Here is a 21,379-nt window from a genome sequence, read left to right on the forward strand (position 1 = left end):
GGGAGAGGGAAATTCTCATTCCTGTGAGCATATTATTAGACAGAAAAATCTGTAGTGCAAGATGAGTCATCAATATTTTCCCAGAAGATAAAGCCTTTAAATTGTAAAACTGTATATCTCTTAAAGGTTAATTTTGTCACCTTTTAGAAGTGCACTAGCATATATGGATTCAAAGGGAACAGACATGGACTAAAAGCCACAGAATCCTAATGTTGATTTGATGGGGTGTTTAAATGAATTTTATGTTTTCATAGTACATCAAACTCTTATTAAAGATCACAGATCAGTTGATTTGTCATGTTATTATGGCACAGATGTAACATAACAGCTTTAACATAAAAATAAATCAGACAAGATATCTTAACAAGATATGGTCGGTTTCTGTTAGTACATCCTGAAGGAGGACCCAAAGATAACCCACATAAATGCCCATTATTATTTAACATGAGTGGACTTCACCTAGGTTTTAGTCTTTTAAGTCATTCAGGAGCCCCATGAGAATTAATTTAAATTGTCATGGTATTAAAATGTTTCTCAAAAATACTGGAGAACCACATAGAGTGTCTCCACAAAGATCTATTCTCAGTGAAGTTAGGGCTATCCCATAGAGACGTGAAAGATTTATGGAGGAACATTGTGGTAACTGATGCTGTGCATCTTTGGGGAATTCTGGTTTCTTTCGTATGCTCGAGATGCTCTTCTTCAGAAGAAAAACAACCCCATAAGAGTTTCAGGAAGCTTTGTTCTCCTCTAGCTGTTAAACTGATTATTGAAAGAAAATAAATCTATTGGAGAAACACTGTAGATTATTTTTATTTAATGTAGGTTTTTCATTTATTCTGTATTCATTGTTGTTTGCAAAGTACAAGGGGAAAGTAAGGTAAACATGTTTTGCGTTTCATTTTATATAATGCCTGATTTACAGGCTGCAGAGAGACAGTTTCCTCCATAGTTTCTGAGATAACAGATACAGGGTACATGGATATTGACCTTTTGACTGTAATTATAAAGCATACAGTACAAGCAATGCTGAATGTTTCCTGCCACCAGTGATCTCTACAGAGTCTTTGAACTGTAAAATATATAGTCTATTTCCCCATAACCCATCTATGTGTTAATGTGAAACTAAATCCCAGAGCTGGAAAATGCAATGACCATTAACGTGGCTTAGCAAATTAGCATTACTGAAGCTGCCAACCCAACAGCTATCCCATTACACAGAGGCAGGTAGGCAACTAAGATGTTACACAGGCTAAGACTGAGTTTGAAGCCAAGAGCAGGGTTTAATATGAAAGGTGCCACAGTGAGTGCATTTGCTATGCATACTGCACACCCGCACACAAACAAAAGAACACAAACTGACAAAAGAAAAGGTAGTTTTCCCAGAGGTGCATAAAACTAACAAACCAACATTCTCATCATGTTTTCAATCTAATTTGACTGTCTGTTTGTGTGTGTGTTTAAGCAAATGTGTGCTTACATGTCTCATCTCCTCTACTGCAGAAATCGAGCCATGGATCCATCGGTTCAGATCTGAGGGTACAGTCGATTATTCACAGCTCACCTTTGACCCCGGCCAGAACGAACTAATCGTAGGTGCCAGGTAATTGTTGCTTCCTCCATTGACATGTTAAATTTAGGACTTAGCACTGTGGCAGAGTATGTGTCTCGATACACAAATATTTTACTTATGAGTGTCAGAGGTTCTGACAGTGTGTCTGCTGGGCCTCTGTAAGCTGTACTGTATTTATTTATTTTTTTAGCAACACCAAATGTACACCCACTATGAAAATGTCACAATGCCATAATTTCCAAATTTCTCAAGATTAGCCCATTATGACATATAATCAGTGTCTCTACAAAACCCTATAATAAAACCAACTGGAGCTCTTGTGGTGCATAAAAAAACCAAAGGCCCTCCACATGACAGATACTTTTCTAAAAGAATCACACCATGAATGTGAGAATATGATAGGTTTCCCTGTGTCCAGCCTTAATTAATGAGTATGATGATTTCCACATAGACTTTCACACTGTCCTGCTGTACATCTTCAGCCAAATTAATCTCATATTCCCGATCTGTCAGCAGCCTGGAAGGTCTCCAAGCAATTATTTTGTGACAACCACAGAAATAGTTTGATATAAAGCACTAAAACGTCATGGTTACTTTCGTAACCTCCATTCCCTGATGGAGGGAACGAGACGTTGTGTCGATGTAGTGACACTAGGGGTGACTCTTGGGAGCCCCAAGCACCTCTGCTTTTTTGAAAAAAGGCCAATGGGAATTGGTGAGTGGAATTTGCATGCCACTCCCCCAGACATACGAGTATAAAAGGAGCTGGTATGCAACCACTCATTCAGGTTTTGTACCAGGTCCCAGCCATTTCAGCGGGTAGTTCAGCATTGTGGCAAGAGGGACACAACGTCTCGTTCCCTCCATCAGAGAACGGAGGTTACAAAAGTAACCATGACGTTCCCTATCTGTCACTCACTCGACGTTGTGTCGATGTAGTGACACTAGGGGTCCCTATACAAAATGCCACAACTATCCAAAACTGTGTTACGTGGACTGGGCGGTGCGAGACGGGCAGACCGCTGTGTGCCTCGTAGCCAGCACACCAGGCCGTCACGTAACCTCTCCCAATGATCTTATGAGCGTCGAACGGTCCTTCAGGAACAAGTCGACTGCCCAACAATAAAGACAGGCTAGCCCAGCCGAGGCCTCTTTTCCTCTTTTTTTCTCCCCAAAAAGAGTGGAATTTGTTAACCGGCTGGGAGCCATAAGTGTCTACGTCGGGAAGTGTCCCTCCCAAGGGGAAGACACCACGGAGACCACACCCCACCCAAAAAGGGGGGGGGGGTATTTTGAGTGGAATACGTCACATGGTCTTACCGAGTCTTGTCGGAAGTATGTCATGTGGAGAGGTCCCATGATAGGTCCTACCCGAAGGGGGAGGAGTTTCTACAAAGCGTGGCGACCGGGGGCAGAGGGGCCTCCTCCCAAGGAAGATGCAGTTTACCGACAGGGAAACGATTTTGCGGAAGATATCACATGGGGTCGCCTTCGGGGAACCACCACATGTGGAGCACCTACCTCAGTACAGGGCCTCATTAGCACATGTATTGGGCCGGCAGCGAGTTTCTCCACAAACTCAACTGCCACAGGGCTAAGGAGGAAAGTCATCCAGGGATCAGAGTCTGCGAACACGACTGGGAGTCAAGAGCGCACGTCTTCACCTCAAGGGAGGGGAAAGGCGCTATGCTTAAGCGGTACACCCAGCCAGCTGTCCCAGAACTTACCTGCTCGTGCCTGCCAATGCACGGGACGAGACTGGCTCAACCCGGAGATTGCAGAACCTCGCAAAGGTGTTAGGTGCTGCCCAGCCCACTGCTCTGCAGATGTCTGCCAAAGAGGTGCCACTGGCCAGGGCCCAGGGCCCAGGAGGCCGCCACACTCCTGGTAGAGTGGGCTTGTAACCCCGCAGGGGTTGGCACATCCTGAGCCTGATATGCCATTGTGATGGCGTCAGTGACCTAGTGGGTGATCCTCTGTTTGGATACAGCGCTTCCTTTCCACTGTCCACAAAAGCAGACAAAGAGCTGCTCGGAGCTTCTAAAGCTTTGCGTGCAATCCAAATAAATGTGTAAAGCTTGCACCGGACATAGCAACGCCAAGGCTGGGTCTGCCTCCTCCTGGGGCAGTGCTTGCAGGTTCACCACCTGATCCCTAAAAGGGGTCGTGGGAACCTTGGGCACATAGCCTGGTCGTGGTCTCAGGATCACATGAGAGTAACCCGGACCGAACTCCAGGCACAACTCGCTGACAGAGAACACCTGCAGGTCCCCTACCCTCTTGATGGAAGTGAGTGCAGTCAGGAGGGCAGTCTTCAAAGAGAGTGCCTTAAGCTCAGCTGACTCCAAGGGCTCAAAGAGAGCTCCCTGTAGACCCTGAAGGACTACAGAGAGGTCCCACGAGGGGACGAGGCACGGTCTGGAGGGATTCAACCTCCTAGCGCCTCTCAGGAACCTGATGATCAAGTCATGCTTCCCCAAGTACTTACCATCTACTGCATCGTGATGAGCCGAAATAGCGGCTACATACACCTTCAAGGTGGAGGGGGACAGCCGCCCCTCCAGCCTCTCCTGCAGGAAGGAAATTACCGATCTGACTGCGCATCTCTGGGGGCCTTCGCATCAGGAATAACACCACGTAGCAAACAGAAGCCACTTCAAGCCATACAGGCACCTCATAGAGGGAGCCCTAGCCTGAGTGATCATGTCTACCACCGCAGGTCGCGGGTGCCAGATGGTGCCCCGTCCCTGAGAAAGAAGGTCCTTCCTCAGGGGATGTCGCAAGGAGCGTGAGATCCGAGAACCACGTCTGGGTGGGCCAGTAGGGTACTACTAGGATGATCTGTTCCTCATGGGGGTAGAGTCTCCACTCCAGCGTGTCTGCTGCGGTGTTGAGGTCGCCCGGGATGAGAGTGGCTCGTAGCGACTTGAGGCGCTGCCGACTCCATAGGAGGAGATGGCGGGCGAGTTGCGACATGCAACGGGAGCGTAGACCGCCTTGACGGTTGTTGTACGTTACTGTCGCTGTGTTGTCCATCCGGACCAACACGTGCTTGCCCTGGATCAATGGCCAGAACTTCTGCAGGGCGAGCAGTACTGCCAACAACTCTAGGCAGTTGATGTGCCAACGCAGCCGCGGGCCAGTCCAGGAGCCGGCGGTTGTGTGCCCGTTGCATATGGCGCCCCAGCCCATTTTGGAGGCATCTGTTGTAACCTCCTGCTCTAGGGGAACCCCTACCCGTAGAAATGCAAGGTCGGTCCAAGGACTGAAGAGGCAGCGACAGATCACCGTGATGACCACGCGATGTGTCCCACGGCGCCATGCCCATCTCGGGACTCGAGTCTGAAGCCAGTGCTGAAGCGGTCTCATATGCATCAACCCGAGCGGTGTGGCCACTGCTGAGGATGCCATATGCCCCAGGAGCCTCTGAAAAAGTTTCAGTGGAACCGCTGTCCTCCATCTAAACACCTTCAGACAGTTCAGCACTGACTGTGCCCACTCGTCATCGAGACTGAGTCCAACTCCAAACCGAGAAAAGAGATGCTCTGAACTGGGGAGAGCTTGCTCTTTTCCCAGTTGACCCGAAGCCCCAGTCGGCTGAGGTGTCGGAGCACGAGGTTCCTGTGTGCGCACAGCAACTCTCGAGAGTGAGCTAGGATTAGCCAGTCATCGAGATAGTTGAGAATGCTTCCCTTAGTGGTGCAAGGGCTGCCTCTGTGACCTTCGTGAAGATGCAAGGGGACAAGGACAGGCCGAAAGGGAGGACCTTGTACTGGTATGCCTGGCCTTCGAAGGCAAACCGCAGGAAGGGTCTGTGTCGAGGTAAGACCGAGACATGGAAGTACGCGTCCTTCAGGTCTACCGCCGCAAACCAATGCAGTGCTTTTTTGCATCAGCATCTTGAACAGGAGTCTGTGCAATGCCTGGTTCAGTACTTGCAGGTCCAGGATTGGTTGCAACCCACCGCCTTTCTTTGGTACGATGAGGTAAGGGCTGTAGAACCCTTTCTTCATCTCAGCTGGAGGGACAGACTCTATCGCGCCCTTGCACAGAAGAGTCGTGATCTCCGCACGCAAGGTAGCGGCGTTCTCACCCTTCACCGAGGTGAAGCGGACGCCACTGAACCTGGGCGGGCGCCTGGCGAACTGAATCGCGTAGCCGAGTTGGGCGGTCCGGGTCAGCCATCGCGACGAGTTGGAAAGCGTGAGCCACGCGCCCAAACTCCGGGCGAGGGGGACCAAAGGAATGATCATGTCAGACGTACCGGCGGGTGTGGCCTCGCGGCGGGGCGGAGCTCGAGGTGCCACGTCGAGGGGATTCGAGCACTTACCTGGCTCCTTCCGCCCACCATAAGATTGGCCGAGGCCCACCATAAGATTGGCCGTAGTCCACCAGAACCAATCCTGTGTGGGTGTATTTGTGCCACAGCTGGGCGCACAGGGGCGGGGGGTCTGCCACTGGAGCGCCATACCTGCAAAAATGGGACGGTGGATGGTGGTTGTGACGACGGCTGTGCGCACCGGACATGTGACCCAGGAAACGAGAAAACCACTCTTTTGTCGAACTTTTGGGTACAGCAGCCCCTTGGGCATGTGGCAAAAAATTTAACAAAGGATTCTCCTCCCGGCCTTCCACTGGGGGATGGAGTGGTCTGTTCACCAGCTCCAGAGAAGCAGGTCTCCTCGTCCCTGGGTCGCCCTTCTCAGGGGCGCTTCAAAGCCTTCCTTGGGTGCTTAGCGGCCGGCCGTGAGACGGGTGGCATCTGCTTCCTGCGTTTGGCTCCACGCCGGGGCCGGGCCACGGGGGCGGGCTGCGGTGGAGCCGGTGTTGTTGCTGCAGGAGGACGCCCTTGGCGATGAGCAGATGAGGTGCGGGGACTTGAGCTGCGCCAGGGCAGGATGTGTTGTATGGCCTCCGTCTGCTTCTGGGCAAAGTCCTCGATGGCCGAACAGGCCAACCTGGGAGATGGGGGCGTCAAGGAACCGTGCCTTGTCAGCCTCTCGCATCTCAAACAAGTTGAGCCAAAGGTGGTGCTCCTGGACCACCAGGGAGGACATTGCCTTCCCGAGAGACCGCACCGTGACCTTTGTCGCCCGGAGAGCGAGGTTGGTCACTCCCGGGTCAGAACTACCCTCGTGCAGCTCTTTTAATGCCTTGGCTTGGTGTATTGCAGGAGAGCCATGGCGTGCAGGGCGGAGGTGGCTTATCCAGCGGCACCGTAGGCCCTAGTCATCAGGGACAACTTAAACCTAAAGACCCTGGATGGGAGCTTCGGGCGCTCCTGCCAGGTGGCAGCGCTCTGCAGACACAAGTGCACCGCGAGTGCCTTATCCACCTGGGGGATCACCGAATACCCCCTGGCCGCTCCACCATCGAGGGTAGTGAGAGCGGGGGAGCTGAAAGACCGGAATCGGGCAGTAAATGGTGCCTCCCACGATCTTGTCAGCTCCTCATGCATTTCCGGAAAGAAAGGAACCGGGGGTGGCCGTGGGCAGCGCACTGGGCCCAGGAACCAATCGTCGAGCCGCGAGGGTTCAGGGGAGAGTGGAGCGTTCCGCTCTAGCCTGGTGCTGGCGGCCGCCCGGGAAAGCATGCCCATCATTTTCGCATCGGCCTGAGACTGGGCGACCATTCCCGAAGGAGGAAGCCCAGCCAAAACCTCTGCATCCGACTGGACGAGCCCGCTCTCCGATGCTACACTCAATAACTCATCGTCTTCCCGGGCTCTGAACAAGAGGTTGAACTCGCCCTGAGATGAGCCGGTGGTTCTTACGAAAGCAAGCCGTGACCGCAACGTTGCCATGGTCATGTTCTCACAATGAGGACATGACCCATCCACGGATGATGTCTCCGCGTGGGCAGCGCCCAGACATATAAGACATCGATCGTGGCCATCAGAAGCTGAGAGATAACAACCGCAACCAGGAATAACACACAAACGGAAAGGCATCTTTAAAAAGACGTTCCATGTGTGCCACTCTTTTTGTGAATGCAAATATACTCTTTTAGAATATACTCTCTTTTTTCGCTCTGCCGAAGTGCCCAGGGGCGTTCTCTGCACTCCACGGGTGCAGGGGGGAAGCCGCTGAAATGCGGCGTAAATCCAGCAGTTTTGAGGTGCGTCTTTGGAGGGAATTGAATTCAGTGAACTGAATACAACCGCTCGGCTCCGAAGAGAAATTCTGAATGAGTGGTTGCATACCAGCTGCTTTTATACCCATATATAAGGGGGAGTGGCATGCAAATTCCACTTGCCAATTCCCATTGGCCTTTTTTCAAAAAAGCAGAGGTGTTTGGGGCTACCAAGAGTGACCCCTAGTGTCACTACATCGACACAACGTCGAGTGAGTGACAGATAGGGAACAGTTTGTTCACCCACAGGGCCAAGAGTGGTACAATAATTACATTTTCTCACAAAAGTAGGGATAACCATTCTCTTCACTAGTTATTCATTCTATCAAGACCAGACTGTTTTTAACTTAAAAGTAATGAGACAGAATGAGTGAGTTAGCTTTTCAGAAAGTTTCAAAGAGTGATGTGTCATTATCAAGTCTGACTCCACTACAGAAAATAGCAGCTTAGACCATCATTTTCCATGCTGTTTGGTGCTGGTTTACTTAGTGGACCAGCATAGCTATCAAAAAAATTATTTCTGATGATGCAGGTTAAATAAGATAGGCTTTCTGATTAAGCTTGTTAAAGGAATGTTCCGGTTTCAGTCAAATATCGACTCAATCGACAGCATTTGTGGCATAATGTTGATTACCACAAAAATGATTTAGACTTGTCCCTCCTCTATTTATTTATTTCTTTTAAAAGCAAAAATTGAGATTACAGTAAGCCACTTGAAATGAAAGTGGATGGGCTCCAGTCCATAAAAATTAAAATACACACTGTTTCATACATAGCCACAAAATGTAAACATTATACATGTTAATATGATTTTAGATAAAATTAGGGATTTAGATCAGGGATTTTTAGTTACAGTGTTTACCAGGTTGCCGTCATGACAATGATAATGTAACTGTAAGGCACTTTAAAAAAAAAAAAAAAAAAAGAAAAGAAATGAGCAATTATATTTGTGGTAATTAACATCATGCCAAAAATGCTGTCGATTGAGCTGAACCTATTAAACCTGGAATGTTTCATTAAGAGGCCTGTTAGGTACACCAGCATTCCAGCATTCAATGCTGGTCTTTTCAACAGGTTTGGCTAAAGCAATTGATTTGGATTCTTTGCGTCCACCAAAACACATCAAACTGTCTGACGTTACAAGCTGGTATTAAAAAGAATTGTATAGGTCTACTAGTATTAATAGCTCAAGATACAAGACCAAAGTTACTTCTCAAGTTTAATGCTTTTGTCCAACACTTGTTGAGTTTTAGAGAAGACATTCTCTGCACATCTTAAAATAAAACTCTCTTACCATTGTGTTCTGAATAATTTGCTAGAATGAAAAGCCTCACTCAGTCAGTTTCTGCTAATGGTTCGAGTTGTCAGTAGAACTCTTTTACTTCATTTGTTTGGTATTGGCCTTGGAGACAGCAAGCCCCACAAACAAGACAAATAGAAACAACTGGAGCTTAGGGAATTCAGTAATGCACTTTAGATTGAGGCTGGGAACAATCATTTCCAGAAACTTGATGAGATAGGGGAAGTGACCTTCACAATCAGCAAGCTTCAACATTGTCAAGGCAATTGGTAGTGTGTATTTGTATGATTAAAATATCCACCACTATGGATCAGATGATATAGAGCTAATGGATCAATATTCAAATTCAGCTGTGAGGAGGAAAACTAAAGTCTTGTCTAGGTAGATCTCCATGATGCTTCCAGCTCGATTGGTTGTCCTTGGAGCAGATGGGATTTCCAGCTCTGCTGTCAGTGCCCAAGGCCTCACAAATATACCCACAGTCTGGCCTAATGGGTTGTGTGAAGGTGCCCTGGCAGAGCTGCTGCTTTATCAAGGTCACTGAGCAACAGGGTTCTCATGAAGATATTCAGCATCACAGTAAACATTTCTGCCAATTACCAAGACCTGACTGAGTAGACCTATCTTAGATCAGAGTCATACCTCTACCCAAGCAGGATTTTTAAACTAAGCATGATAAAATATACTACAAGCATTAATGGGAAAGTTCACCCAAAGATTAAAATTCATGTCATGTGGTGGTTATAGCACTGGTTAGAATTAGGGAAGGTTTTTGCCCTTGCTTAATGGTATGGTGGGGGCAACTGGGAACAGCTGGGCCCTGTGGTGATGTGATGAGGGGGGTCCACTGTGGTATATAATACTAATTGTGCCTGGCCTCTTTTTAGCACTGAATAACCTGGAATCAGCTCTGTACAGTCAAAATGCTTCTGTATTGATGGTGTAGCTGTATAGTCAGGAAACATCATAGAAGTAATGGCCCAGTGGCCTGTGCAAAGGAGCCATTGATAGTGAGAAGCTCAAAAGGCTTTAGCGGTAATGCAGTGAAACACAATCGATAGGCATGTCGATTCAATAAGTGGACCTTAATAACAGCAACCTAATTTATCATACACTCTAACGCAATAATACAGACACCATTTTCTGGTTATGCTCCATATTATTTGTATAGAATGTGTGTCTGCTTTTGTATTTCATTGATGGATAGAAAATCATGTAAGACAGATATGTGAGCTGTAGTTCTGCATGTTTAATCATGAATTAAGATTGCAGTTGACAGAGCTGTTTCTACAGTAAATTAAACTCATTGCAAAAAATATGTTTGGAGAAGCAAAGTCTCTTTTACTTAGTGATAAAAAGCATTTGCTTCATGGAGTTAAACTACAGTAAGCATTTACAGGCCTATGGTATTCCAAACAAACCCCTTACCCTTAGGCAAGGTCCAGCATTGGCTCAATAAAGTAACAGTGGGGTGCACACTTTGCATAAGAGGTTTTTTCTTATTTAGCCTTCAGCCAGGTATACCGATCACAGCAAAAATGAACTGGTACACCAGGTATACACATTAAAACTGCATAGATATAGAGAGCACATAAATATTAATTAATCAGCAATTAATTTGGCAATTTAGTAGCACCAAAATCCTGTATTATATTTATAGACTTAATAGTTTATTTAAAAAAAAAGAAAAAAAGCTACCAACATTCCTCCTACGACATTCACCAATTGCTGTAACACAGGGATTCACCTGAACTGTTGCAGCCCATAAAAATCAACATTTATAACCGCAATGGCAACCCAGCCTATGAGACAACTTCTGCTCCGATCTGTCTGTGAAATCATACCTTTTTGTCTTTTCTCCATCTCTTTCAGAAATCATCTCTTCAGGCTACATTTAGAGGGTCTTTCATTGATCCAGGTGGGTGAAAACGTCTAAATCTGTCTCCTGTCTGTCTTTCCCCAAATTGCTCAGACAGCGCAAACACACAGGATGAGACTAACAGGTGTTGCTGCTGCTGTGTGTGAATGCCAATTACAGTTGCTTCATAAGCTCGGAGAGAAGGACTTTGCCAATTTAAAAGTTGTCAGTTCAGTTCAGTACAATATAAACATGAATTGGTGCTGTTTGTTCAAGTCACATGTCAACTTTCCGTAGGCTCCGTCTTGTATTCATGTGGTTTAAAACCTATATAGTACCATTTCTTACAGAGGGGTCCAAAATTCTAAGACCCCTATTGAAAATGCTTCTGCTGTATTTAGCGTTTTTCAGAATGTTAGAATGCAGAATGTTAAAAATGTCTTCTTTTTTGTACATCGTTTCACAATTGTTTAATATACAGTACTAGGCATATTTGATATTTTACAAAGAAAAAAATGTATATTAAGATGTTTATTTTATATCTCCTGCTTTAGTGTTTCAATATGAAACTTACATTTTAGATTTACAAACATTTATTTAGCAAAGAATAGAATAGTAGTAGAACAAGGAGTCCTGCTACAGATGGCATGGCCCCATCAGAGCCCTGATCTCAACATCATTGAGTCTACATCATTGGGATTACATGAAGAGACAGAGGGAATTGAGACTAAATACAAAGAACTATGGCAGGTACTCCAAGATGCTTAGAACAACCGATCTGCCAACAACCTTGAAAAACTGCAATTGTAATTGCAGTTTTTGTGCAATTATACCTATGGGAACTGGTGCTGTTTTAAAGGCATAGGGTGGTCACATCAAATGTACTTTTATGCATTTGGCAGACGTTTTTAACCACAGCGACTTATAGTGCATTAAAGGTATACATTTGATCAGTTTGTGTGTTCCCTGGGAATCAAACCCATGATCTTGGCATTGCTAGCGCCATGCCCTAGCCTACAAGTTGAGCTACAGGAATATACAATATTGGAATACCAAATACTGATTTATTTTTTTATGCTCACTGCACTTTGTTTTCTATACTATTTTTCTTATTCTTATTCTGGCAAACACTTGTTTTCTTCCAGTCTTTAGTATTTGGCATTGATTTTGGCAATAAATTCTAACAAATCAATATGATTAGACAATGTTCAACTTTTATGAAGTATTAGAATCAGGTTGCTCCAGACGTTTTGCTTCAAGTTGTTCTATAAAGCCCAGGCCAATCAAATCCTATTAATGAGCACAGTTTAAAAGGCAAATGGACCTGAAAGAATCTAGACCTGAACATTCCCCAAATTAGACCTTATTCCCTCGACATCCTTTTGAAAATTTCAAGCATAATTACCCAAGAGTAACTGCTGTCCTTGTATGGCTGCTGCAAGGAAGTTACTTTGTCTCTCATATAGTGTTAAGCATCTTGTAACCCTGCAAATAACCGTTCAAACATTGACATGTTTGGAAATTTATTTTATTTATTTGCCTTTCCCAGTGTGAAAAAGTAGGCTCTTTTGTGGCTTCAGTAGTCAAAACACTGGCTGTTTAACAGCTTCAACATCACAGAGGCCCCCTCAATAAGAGTGACCTCCTGGTGGGGAAAAAAGAGCAAACAGACCAGACCTTACTTTTGAGATGCCTTTTGTTGCACTCACAGGGAACCACCATCAAAAAGATGAGTGTTTCCTCCTTAATAGAATTCCTTCACTTGCCTCTCAACATGGCATTTTGGTTGAACTTTTTCTTCTTTGTCTTTTTATGTCCTTTGTCACTGCCATAGCTGACTTTGTTCAAGGTTTCTCTAAAAATTTAAATGTTCTGATGAGTTGTTTTGGTGAGAGGTTCCCAATTAAACTTGACCTCAGAGCCAGTTCCATTGTAGCATAGTTGCAGGTTGTTTGTGGTTTGAGCTGGAACCAATAGTGTGTAGATTTTGCCCCTTTCCCTGTTAAAAACACTAGCATAGCTATGATAGTAAGAAGCATATTTTGTGCTTTGAATGTTGGAATGCTGTTGTTCCACCATACTTGTTAACTAGCCAAACTAGCAAGACTTCCTCAGTCAACCAGCTTCACCAGAAAGACCATGCTGATTGAACACCATTTTTTGCTGGTGTACCAATCTACCAGTCAGACCATTGCCAAACCAGCACTCACAAGTACACTAATGGAAAGTAATATTCCATATATATAAGTCTTTTCAGCAGTATTTATAGTTGTTTTGTGTTTTGTTTTTTGTTTATTATTTGTATTTTATTATAAAACATTTTCTTCTTTTCTGATGTTTTGGTTTGCATATTATTTATTCAGAATCTGGGATATGTTCTTAGCATTCTTCTCTCCTCGTACAACAGTTTTCATGCAATTGTACTGTTTTTAGCCACTTTCACTTCCTCCTCCTTTCCTCATATTGATGACATTATAGGCAGACCACTGAGAGCACATTATAAATTATTTTGGCAATATAGTGCAATGAGAGAGAAGTCCTGAGACCCGAGAAGGAAACAGTCTGGAAAGTGCTGCTTTTATCCTTCATTGATCTCACAGAATAGAGCTTTCAGTAGCAATGATGCATCAAAAATGGGAAAAAATAAACATACAGAGTGACCTATCATGTTTCTGGAACACCTCTTGTCACCTTTGCTAGTGCTTAAGAGCACAGGTTTGTGAAGCATTCAAAGGCTTTTAATGGCAGGATAAATGTGGCAGCACTGTAATAGAATTTTATGAGTATCTTCTACTGTATATTATTATAAAATATATATACAGGTGCATCTCAATAAATTAGAATGTCATGGAAAAGTTCATTTATTTCAGTAATTCAACTCAAATTGTGAAACTCGTGTATTAAATAAATTCAATGCACACAGACTGAAGTAGTTTAAGTCTTTGGTTCTTTTAATTGTGATGATTTTGGCTCACATTTAACAAAAACCCACCAATTCACTATCTCAACAAATTAGAATACATCATAAGACCAATAAAAAAAAAAAAACATTTTTAGTGAATTGTTGGCCTTCTGGAATGTATGTTCATTTACTGTATATGTACTCAATACTTAGTAGGGGCTCCTTTTCCCTTTGGCACTGCTGAGGTGGTATGGAAGCCCAGGTTTCTTTGACAGTGGCCTTCAGCTCATCTGCATTTTTTGGTCTGTTTCTCATTTTCCTCTTAACAATACCCCATAGATTCTCTATGGGGTTCAGGTCTGGTGAGTTTGCTGGCCAGTCAAGCACACCAAAACCATGGTCATTTAACCAACTTTTGGTGCTTTTGGCAGTGTGGGCAGGTGCCAAATCCTGCTGGAAAATGAAATCAGCATCTTTAAAAAGCTGGTCAGCAGAAGGAAGCATGAAGTGCTCCAACATTTCTTGGTAAACGGGTGCAGTGACTTTGGTTTTCAAAAAACACAATGGACCAACACCAGCAGATGACATTGCACCCCAAATCATCACAGACTGTGGAAACTTAACACTGGACTTCAAGCAACTTGGGCTATTAGCTTCTTCACCCTTCCTCCAGACTCTAGGACCTTGGTTTCCAAATGAAATACAAAACTTGCTCTTATCTGAAAAGAGGACTTTGGACCACTGGGCAACAGTCCAGTTCTTCTTCTCCTTAGCCCAGGTAAGACACCTCTGACGTTGTCTGTGGTTCAGGAGTGGCTTAACAAGAGGAATACAACAACTGTAGCCAAATTCCTTGACACGTCTGTGTGTGGTGGTTCTTGATGCCTTGACCCCAGCCTCAGTCCATTCCTTGTGAAGTTCGCCCAAATTCTTGAATTGATTTTGCTTGACAATCCTCATAAGGCTGCGGTTCTCTCGGTTGGTTGTGCATCTTTTTCTTCCACACTTTTTCCTTCCACTCAACTTTCTGTTAACATGCTTGGATACAGCACTCTGTGAACAGCCAGCTTCTTTGGCAATGAATGTTTGTGGCTTACCCTCCTTGTGAAGGGTGTCAATGATTGTCTTCTGGACAACTGTCAGATCAGCAGTCTTCCCCATGATTGTGTAGCCTCGTGAACCAAACTGAGAGACCATTTTGAAGGCTCAGGAAACCGTTGCAGGTGTTTTGAGTTGATTAGCTGATTGGCATATTACCATATTCTAATTTTTTGAGATAGTGAATTGGTGGGTTTTTGTTAAATGTTAGCCAAAATCATCACAATTAAAAGAACCAAAGACTTAAACTACTTCAGTCTGTGTGCACTGAATTTATTTAATACACGAGTTTCACAATTTGAGTTGAATTACTGAAATAAATGAACTTTTCCACGACATTCTAATTTATTGAGATGCACCTGTATATGTGATAAGGACACTTTATATTTTATATAACTGTAAAACCAATTTACACTCAATTATTTCATATTCGAAGCTCTAATGAAAATGTAGTTGAATGGTATTAACCTGATATGTCATTTATGCAGTGGTATCAGACCAAGTGGTTGTTCTCTTTATGGGTGACTGTAGATTGAATTTGTTTTTAGGGCTAAAGGTTACCTTCTATTGATCCAGACTGAAATTTAGTATTATAATTTACCATGACTTCAGTTTCCCGTAGGTACCCGCGTAATAATGAAAAACAGAAGTTCAGATCAGCTCCAGAAGAAAGAGTTGGTTGAAATAGAGCTCATTGGAAGTTGGGGCAAGTGAAAGTCTCAGACTGCTTGAAATCAATAGTTTACCCAAAAATGGAAATTATGTCAGAAGTTACTCAGGCTCATGTTGTTCTTAATCTGTATGACTTTCTCTTTTATGCAGAACACCAAGGGATTATTTTTAATGAATATCCCGGTCCATCTTTTCAGTACAAAGGCAGTGGATAGTAACTCATTTTAAAGCTTAAAAAAGGACCTGTAAGTGTTTTTTCAATTTTACATTGAAAAAATGCATTGCACATTAATGAGTGCTGTAAGAGAAGCTTGTTCACAGTGGCACACATGTTCACATAAGAACTTGTGTTGTTTAGCTTTAAAAAAAGAGTTTTGCTTGAAATCTTAAAGAGCTTCTTTCAGTGTTAATGAAACATTGCGAAACAATGCGAAATATTAAATTTTTATAGTTTAAATACATTTTTAATACTCTCATCATTTACTTACCCTCATGCCATCCCAGATGTGTATGACTTTTTTTCTTCTTCTGCAGAACACAAACACAGAAATCAGAACACAAGATTTTTAGAAGAATATTTCAGCTCTGTTGGTCCTCACAATGCAAGTGAATGGTGACCAGAATTCTGAAGGTTTAAATATTGCATAAAGGCATCATAAAAGTAATCCATATGACTCCAGTGGATTAATTAATGTTTTCTGAAGCAATCCAATTGGTTTTAGATGAAAACAAACCAAAATATGACTCCTTTTTCATTATAAATCTTGACAACTATCCCTTTAAAATATTAATTAAACAAATTATTTGTGTCATATGGGTTGAAGTCATATGGGTTTGGAATCACATCGGGGTGAGACAATTATGACAGACTTTTAATTTTGGGGTAAACAATGCCTTTAATTGTCTAATGAATCTTTAAAAAGATTGAGTTCACAAAGTGATAGACACAACTGAAACAAAAGGGTGGCTGAAACTGTCACGTATTCGGTTTAGACATTGAGTTAGCACACTTGCTGACAGGTCCACATGTAGTCCCCTAATGCTCGTCCTCTGTGTGATTGCAGTTCTGTCAGGCTGTTGTCAAGAAGAGAGGTTAGGACAGCAAGTTTTCAGAATTTATTTCACAGTGCAAACCTGCTTGTTGAAAGACAAACTTAAGAATTGCTGGTTTGCACTGAATTTTGTCTCAGGATCCCTGTGAGCTCCATGAAAGGAAGTCACTGTAATCAACAATGACAGTCATAACTGTCAAAATACGAAAGAGATTAGGCAGATAAATCATAGATTTAGGCTCTTTGTGCTTGTCTCTCATTTTTTTTTCTCCAGTTCAACCCTCTAAGCGGGATCCAAAATTAACACTTGCCAAGCATCAAATGTGTAAAAACTGGGTCGGAAACTGTAACATACGTTTAAATCAAATTGTAAGAATGGTGGTCTGACTCAAGTGACAAATTATTCAAATCAAACTGCCTCAGAAAGCATCTGGTGTGACTTGCACATCTTCAAACAGCTTCTTCTAACGATGACCAGAACTCAATATAGTGACAAATAGTATGTGAAATAAAACAAATATTTTAAGAACAAAGAGCTTAAGCTTGATTAGCTTGTACATTGTTAAAAATGTTTTACCAGGTAACTTTAAATGTGCTTCTTGAGGTAACATGAAAGATAACAGTTTTTATTCAAGTTAAAAGTTTTTTCTCTTTCATTTCAGGTAATTTCAATCATGAAAACTCTCAGAAAGATTTAGCATGTGAATGTGGGTATGACATTTTAATAGGATATTATTCTTGGTGGACTAGATCTGCTAACGCTGCTGCTGTTGCTGCTGCAGAGCAAGTACCATAACTTGCTACTGCTAGAAAATACACATACATACTGAGTTATCATGTGGACATGCTGCAGTTTTTATCCAAGTTATTTAATCTGACTAAATTAACTTAAAAAATTAAGCCCCTTTTGAGTATTTATGCATTTTAATTCCATGGCAAAATTCTATCTAATTGATTTGTTTTACAAAATTAATTAATAAAACTTGAAATGTATTTTTTAAATTTATTTATTAAAGATTACTTAAATCAATATGCTGGAATTTTGGTATAAAATTAAAATGTGTAAATCTTAAAAATAGGCTAAAATATATTTTTTATTATTGTTGGTTACACAAATGTAAGTAATGTTTATGGGTTAGATGAGTAGAAATAGATAACTGAAGTAACAATTGCAGCTCACCACTTTTTCTCAGTGTGTGTAATGCAGTAAGTGACACAATTTATGACATGCACTGTTTACCATTACTATGCAAGGGAATAGCAGGTAAATAATCCCATTGAAATAGGGACAAAATATGAAATAAAAAAATGTAAAATACAGTTTCATGGCCATTGAGAAATATTTATAGCTGATACATTTGCTCACCACTGGCAGGTGTGACAAAAAATAAATAAAAAAGACTGTCTTATTCTCTCTGTCTTATATTTTTTTTTTTTTTAAATCTTGTTTTATTATCCCTGGCTGTTTAAGGGGTTTCTTATGATGTGTCAATAGAATTCCGAGCACCAGAAAGACTGAACAATAGAGCTGCTCTCTCATTAGTCAGAAAGAGCATCTCTGTTGTTGTCTTATGCTCTCACTCTACACCGATACAGTTCACCTTGCTCAGCCATTTTTCCACTGTCAAGTCTGTTCTCCCTTGAGCATTTTGCATATTATACAATAGCAGCACTCCTCATTGATTGATTGCCTGAATAAATCTGCATTGTAGTCATTTCATTGTATTTCAAGCTTGACAAATGAACACCTGAGCTTGTTTGCTTCTATTCTTGTGTATGCTTCTATTCAAGAGATGTGTGAAGGTAAATGTAACTAAAACAACATTGTTTTTCTAGCTCATATGCATAAGATTAACGCTGTTTCTTTATTGGGGTATTAAAGGGATAGTTCACGCAAAAATAAAAAGTCTGTCATCATTTTCTCACCCTTATGTCATTTCAAATCCCTTTGTGAAGCACAAAATGTGAATTGTAAAGAATTTGTTGGCTGCTCTTGTCCATGTAATGAGTGTGAAGCTTGAAAAGGCACCATAAACGTATCATAAAAGAAGTCCATATGACTTGTATGATACATTACAAGCCTTATTAAGCCATTCAAAAGCGTATTCACTGAAAATCCTCCCCTCTGCTGTAGCTCTAAAATTAAATATGGCACCATTGATGCCAATTATGTTTGGCATAAATGTTGACAAATGGCATCGCACCATTTTTGTAGTCCAAATTAACTTTTGTGGTCCATTTCATGGTGGGGAAGAGTATCATTGAATAACGACTTAAATTTTGGTTTGTTTGTCACATCAACCTATCAAATGGCTTCAACAGACATGGAATGTAACGCACAAGTAATTTGGACTACCTTTATGGAACTTTTATGGTGCTTTTTTTGTCATTTTGGAACTTGACAGACCCAGTCCTCATTCAGTTTTATTATATGGAAAAGAGTGGCCAGGATAATCTTCAAAACGTTTACCTTTTGTGTTCCACAGAGGAAAGTCATACAGGTTTGGAACAAAATCGTGAGTAAATGATGGCAAAATTTCCATTTTTGCGGAGTGAACTACTTTCATTCTTGGTGAGTTGGATTAGATCTAGCTGTATCTATAGTAATTCACCCTTTTATCCAGTCTCAAAGGAAATCAGGAGAGTCATTGTAAGGTGACTTAATACCATACTGGCTTGTTGACCGATTACCTTGGGATACACCTGCATGCGAGCCTGCTGTGCCAGTTCAGCACACATCCACTCATAATGCAGTGTAGCTCACTAAACCTCTACTTAACACAGTGGTTTAGCTCCTCAGCCTATGGCAGCTGTCTCATTTTAGATGTACTGGCCTGGAGCTGCCATTTACATTCAATCCCACTGCAGATATGGTAATCATTGTGATTTAAACCAGGGGCTATGCCCATGAGCACATTTCCACTCTCCGCTGTACTTACACACAGGCTCTAGTGCGTTTTGTTCTGCAGAGATAGATCCATTATTGTGATCTATCATGCCAGCTAAATTGTGCTGATGTGATTTTCTTCTGCTGTGCCTCCTTGTTCTTTTTTTTTATTTATTTTTGTATGTTTGTTTGTTTTATCTTGTTTATACTGTATATCATCTTTTATAAAGAACAGGAGTTCTCAATATGTTTTGTGCAGTGTTAATTGTTACACAGTTTTGTCTTAGTTTTATTCTTTTGAGTCAAGTAATTTCAAAGCAGCTTTATAGAAAATTATGCTGCAATAGAAAATAAAGCTGTAATGTCGGTAAAAATCATAATTGTGTTGTTTATTGAAAAGCATGCTTGTAGATTATGCCTTAAAAAATATTATTTGTCTTTAGACCCCCAGTGAGCAAGCCAAAGGTGAATTTTGTATTTTTTTATTTTTATTTTACAAAAATATCCTTTAAGTTTAGTCTATATTTGATCATGTCTTTTAATTCTTATTCATTATTTTTCAGTCCGATTGAAATTACGTACAGTTTTAGTCGAAAAAAATAACTTTGTTCAGTCATGACAACTCTCTGAAAGATTTAGCATGTGAATATGTGTATGACATATTGATAGGATATTGGTCTTGGCGGACTAAATCTGCTAATGCCGCTGCTGCTGGAGCATTTACTTACAGGTGTGAGTCTTGAAATGTCCTGTTCATACAACAGCTTACAATAGCGGCTTAAATACTGTCTGTATGAACGAACAACTGAAGTTAAGCTTGTATTCTAACAGCTATAACCATAATAACAGTGACTAAAGTAGATATCAAAGATGGCGATGTCCATAACACCGGCATGTCTTTTTATTTAATAAACAAGTCCAATTGAGGCATGAGTTCATCCATCAGATCATAATTAACCGACAGTGGCTTTGAATGCTTTTTTAACCAAGTTCAGAGCACAGATTTGTGTCATGCGGCTTGTGCCCTCAAGCAGCTCTGATGGAAGACAGTATCTGGATCTTCAGATGACAGGCAGTTCATATCGTCATCTCTGTGAGTTAACAAAACCCATCATGATTAAAATGAGACATGTGTGTACAGTGCACCGTGGCTCTCACATTCTTTGATGTGACTAATAACTAGTTGTCCAGTATGGTTCTGTTCACACAGCATGGGTTTGCCGAAATTGCTGTTGCGAGTCCTGAAAGTTTGTGGGTGTCAATTTAGTTATAGAATGTGGTTGTCACTTTCATAAAAAACTGACCTCTGTGTGAACGTAACCTTATTAAGCACTCAAATACAGGACTGACAACCGTATTCTGCTGCTGTTTGAATGTAGCCATAGAGTTGCATGGCTGAACTTTGGTCATTTCAATCATGAAAACTCTCAGAAAGATTTAGCATGTGAATGTATGTATGACATTTTAATAGGATATTATTCTTGGCGGACTAGATCTGCTAACGCTGCTGCTGTTGCTGTTGCTGCTGCAGAGCAAGTACCATGACTTGCTACTGCTAGAAAATACACATACATACTGAGTTAGCATGTAGACATGCTGCTGCTGCTGCTGCACATATGCAAGACATGCTCAAATAGACATTACAACCTCCCCCCCCAAGCACAAACACAAAATACAACCCCCCCAACCAAGCAGATATATATCATGTACTGCTGCTGCCCTAAAGAGCCATGTGCACCAAGTGTATGCTAGCTAGGTGTGCCTTGGCCATGGGCCAGTGGCGTAATGCTAATGAACTAAATTTCTATGTGTGCCTTGGCTTGCTTAGCCAAATAGCTTAAACAGCTAGTGACCTAACTTATAATGTGTACCTGAGCCAGGAAAGCCCAGATATTATTTAACTAG

The 21,379-nt window shown here is 42.2% G+C and overlaps 1 protein-coding gene across 2 annotated transcripts in view; it reads left to right on the forward strand.

The window, feature by feature from the left end:
* Positions 1-21,379, forward strand: part of LOC127434297 (semaphorin-5A-like) — a 242,787-nt gene that overhangs the window by 74,154 nt on the left and 147,254 nt on the right. For both annotated transcript variants that reach the window (XM_051686934.1, XM_051686935.1), the window contains exons 3-4: positions 1,504-1,603; positions 10,878-10,923. In XM_051686934.1, coding sequence (XP_051542894.1) covers positions 1,504-1,603; positions 10,878-10,923 — 146 coding nt within the window. The remainder of the gene's footprint in view (positions 1-1,503; positions 1,604-10,877; positions 10,924-21,379) is intronic.

The sequence above is a fragment of the Myxocyprinus asiaticus genome, chromosome 44 (assembly GCF_019703515.2).
Source record: "Myxocyprinus asiaticus isolate MX2 ecotype Aquarium Trade chromosome 44, UBuf_Myxa_2, whole genome shotgun sequence".
Lineage (NCBI taxonomy): Eukaryota > Metazoa > Chordata > Actinopteri > Cypriniformes > Catostomidae > Myxocyprinus > Myxocyprinus asiaticus.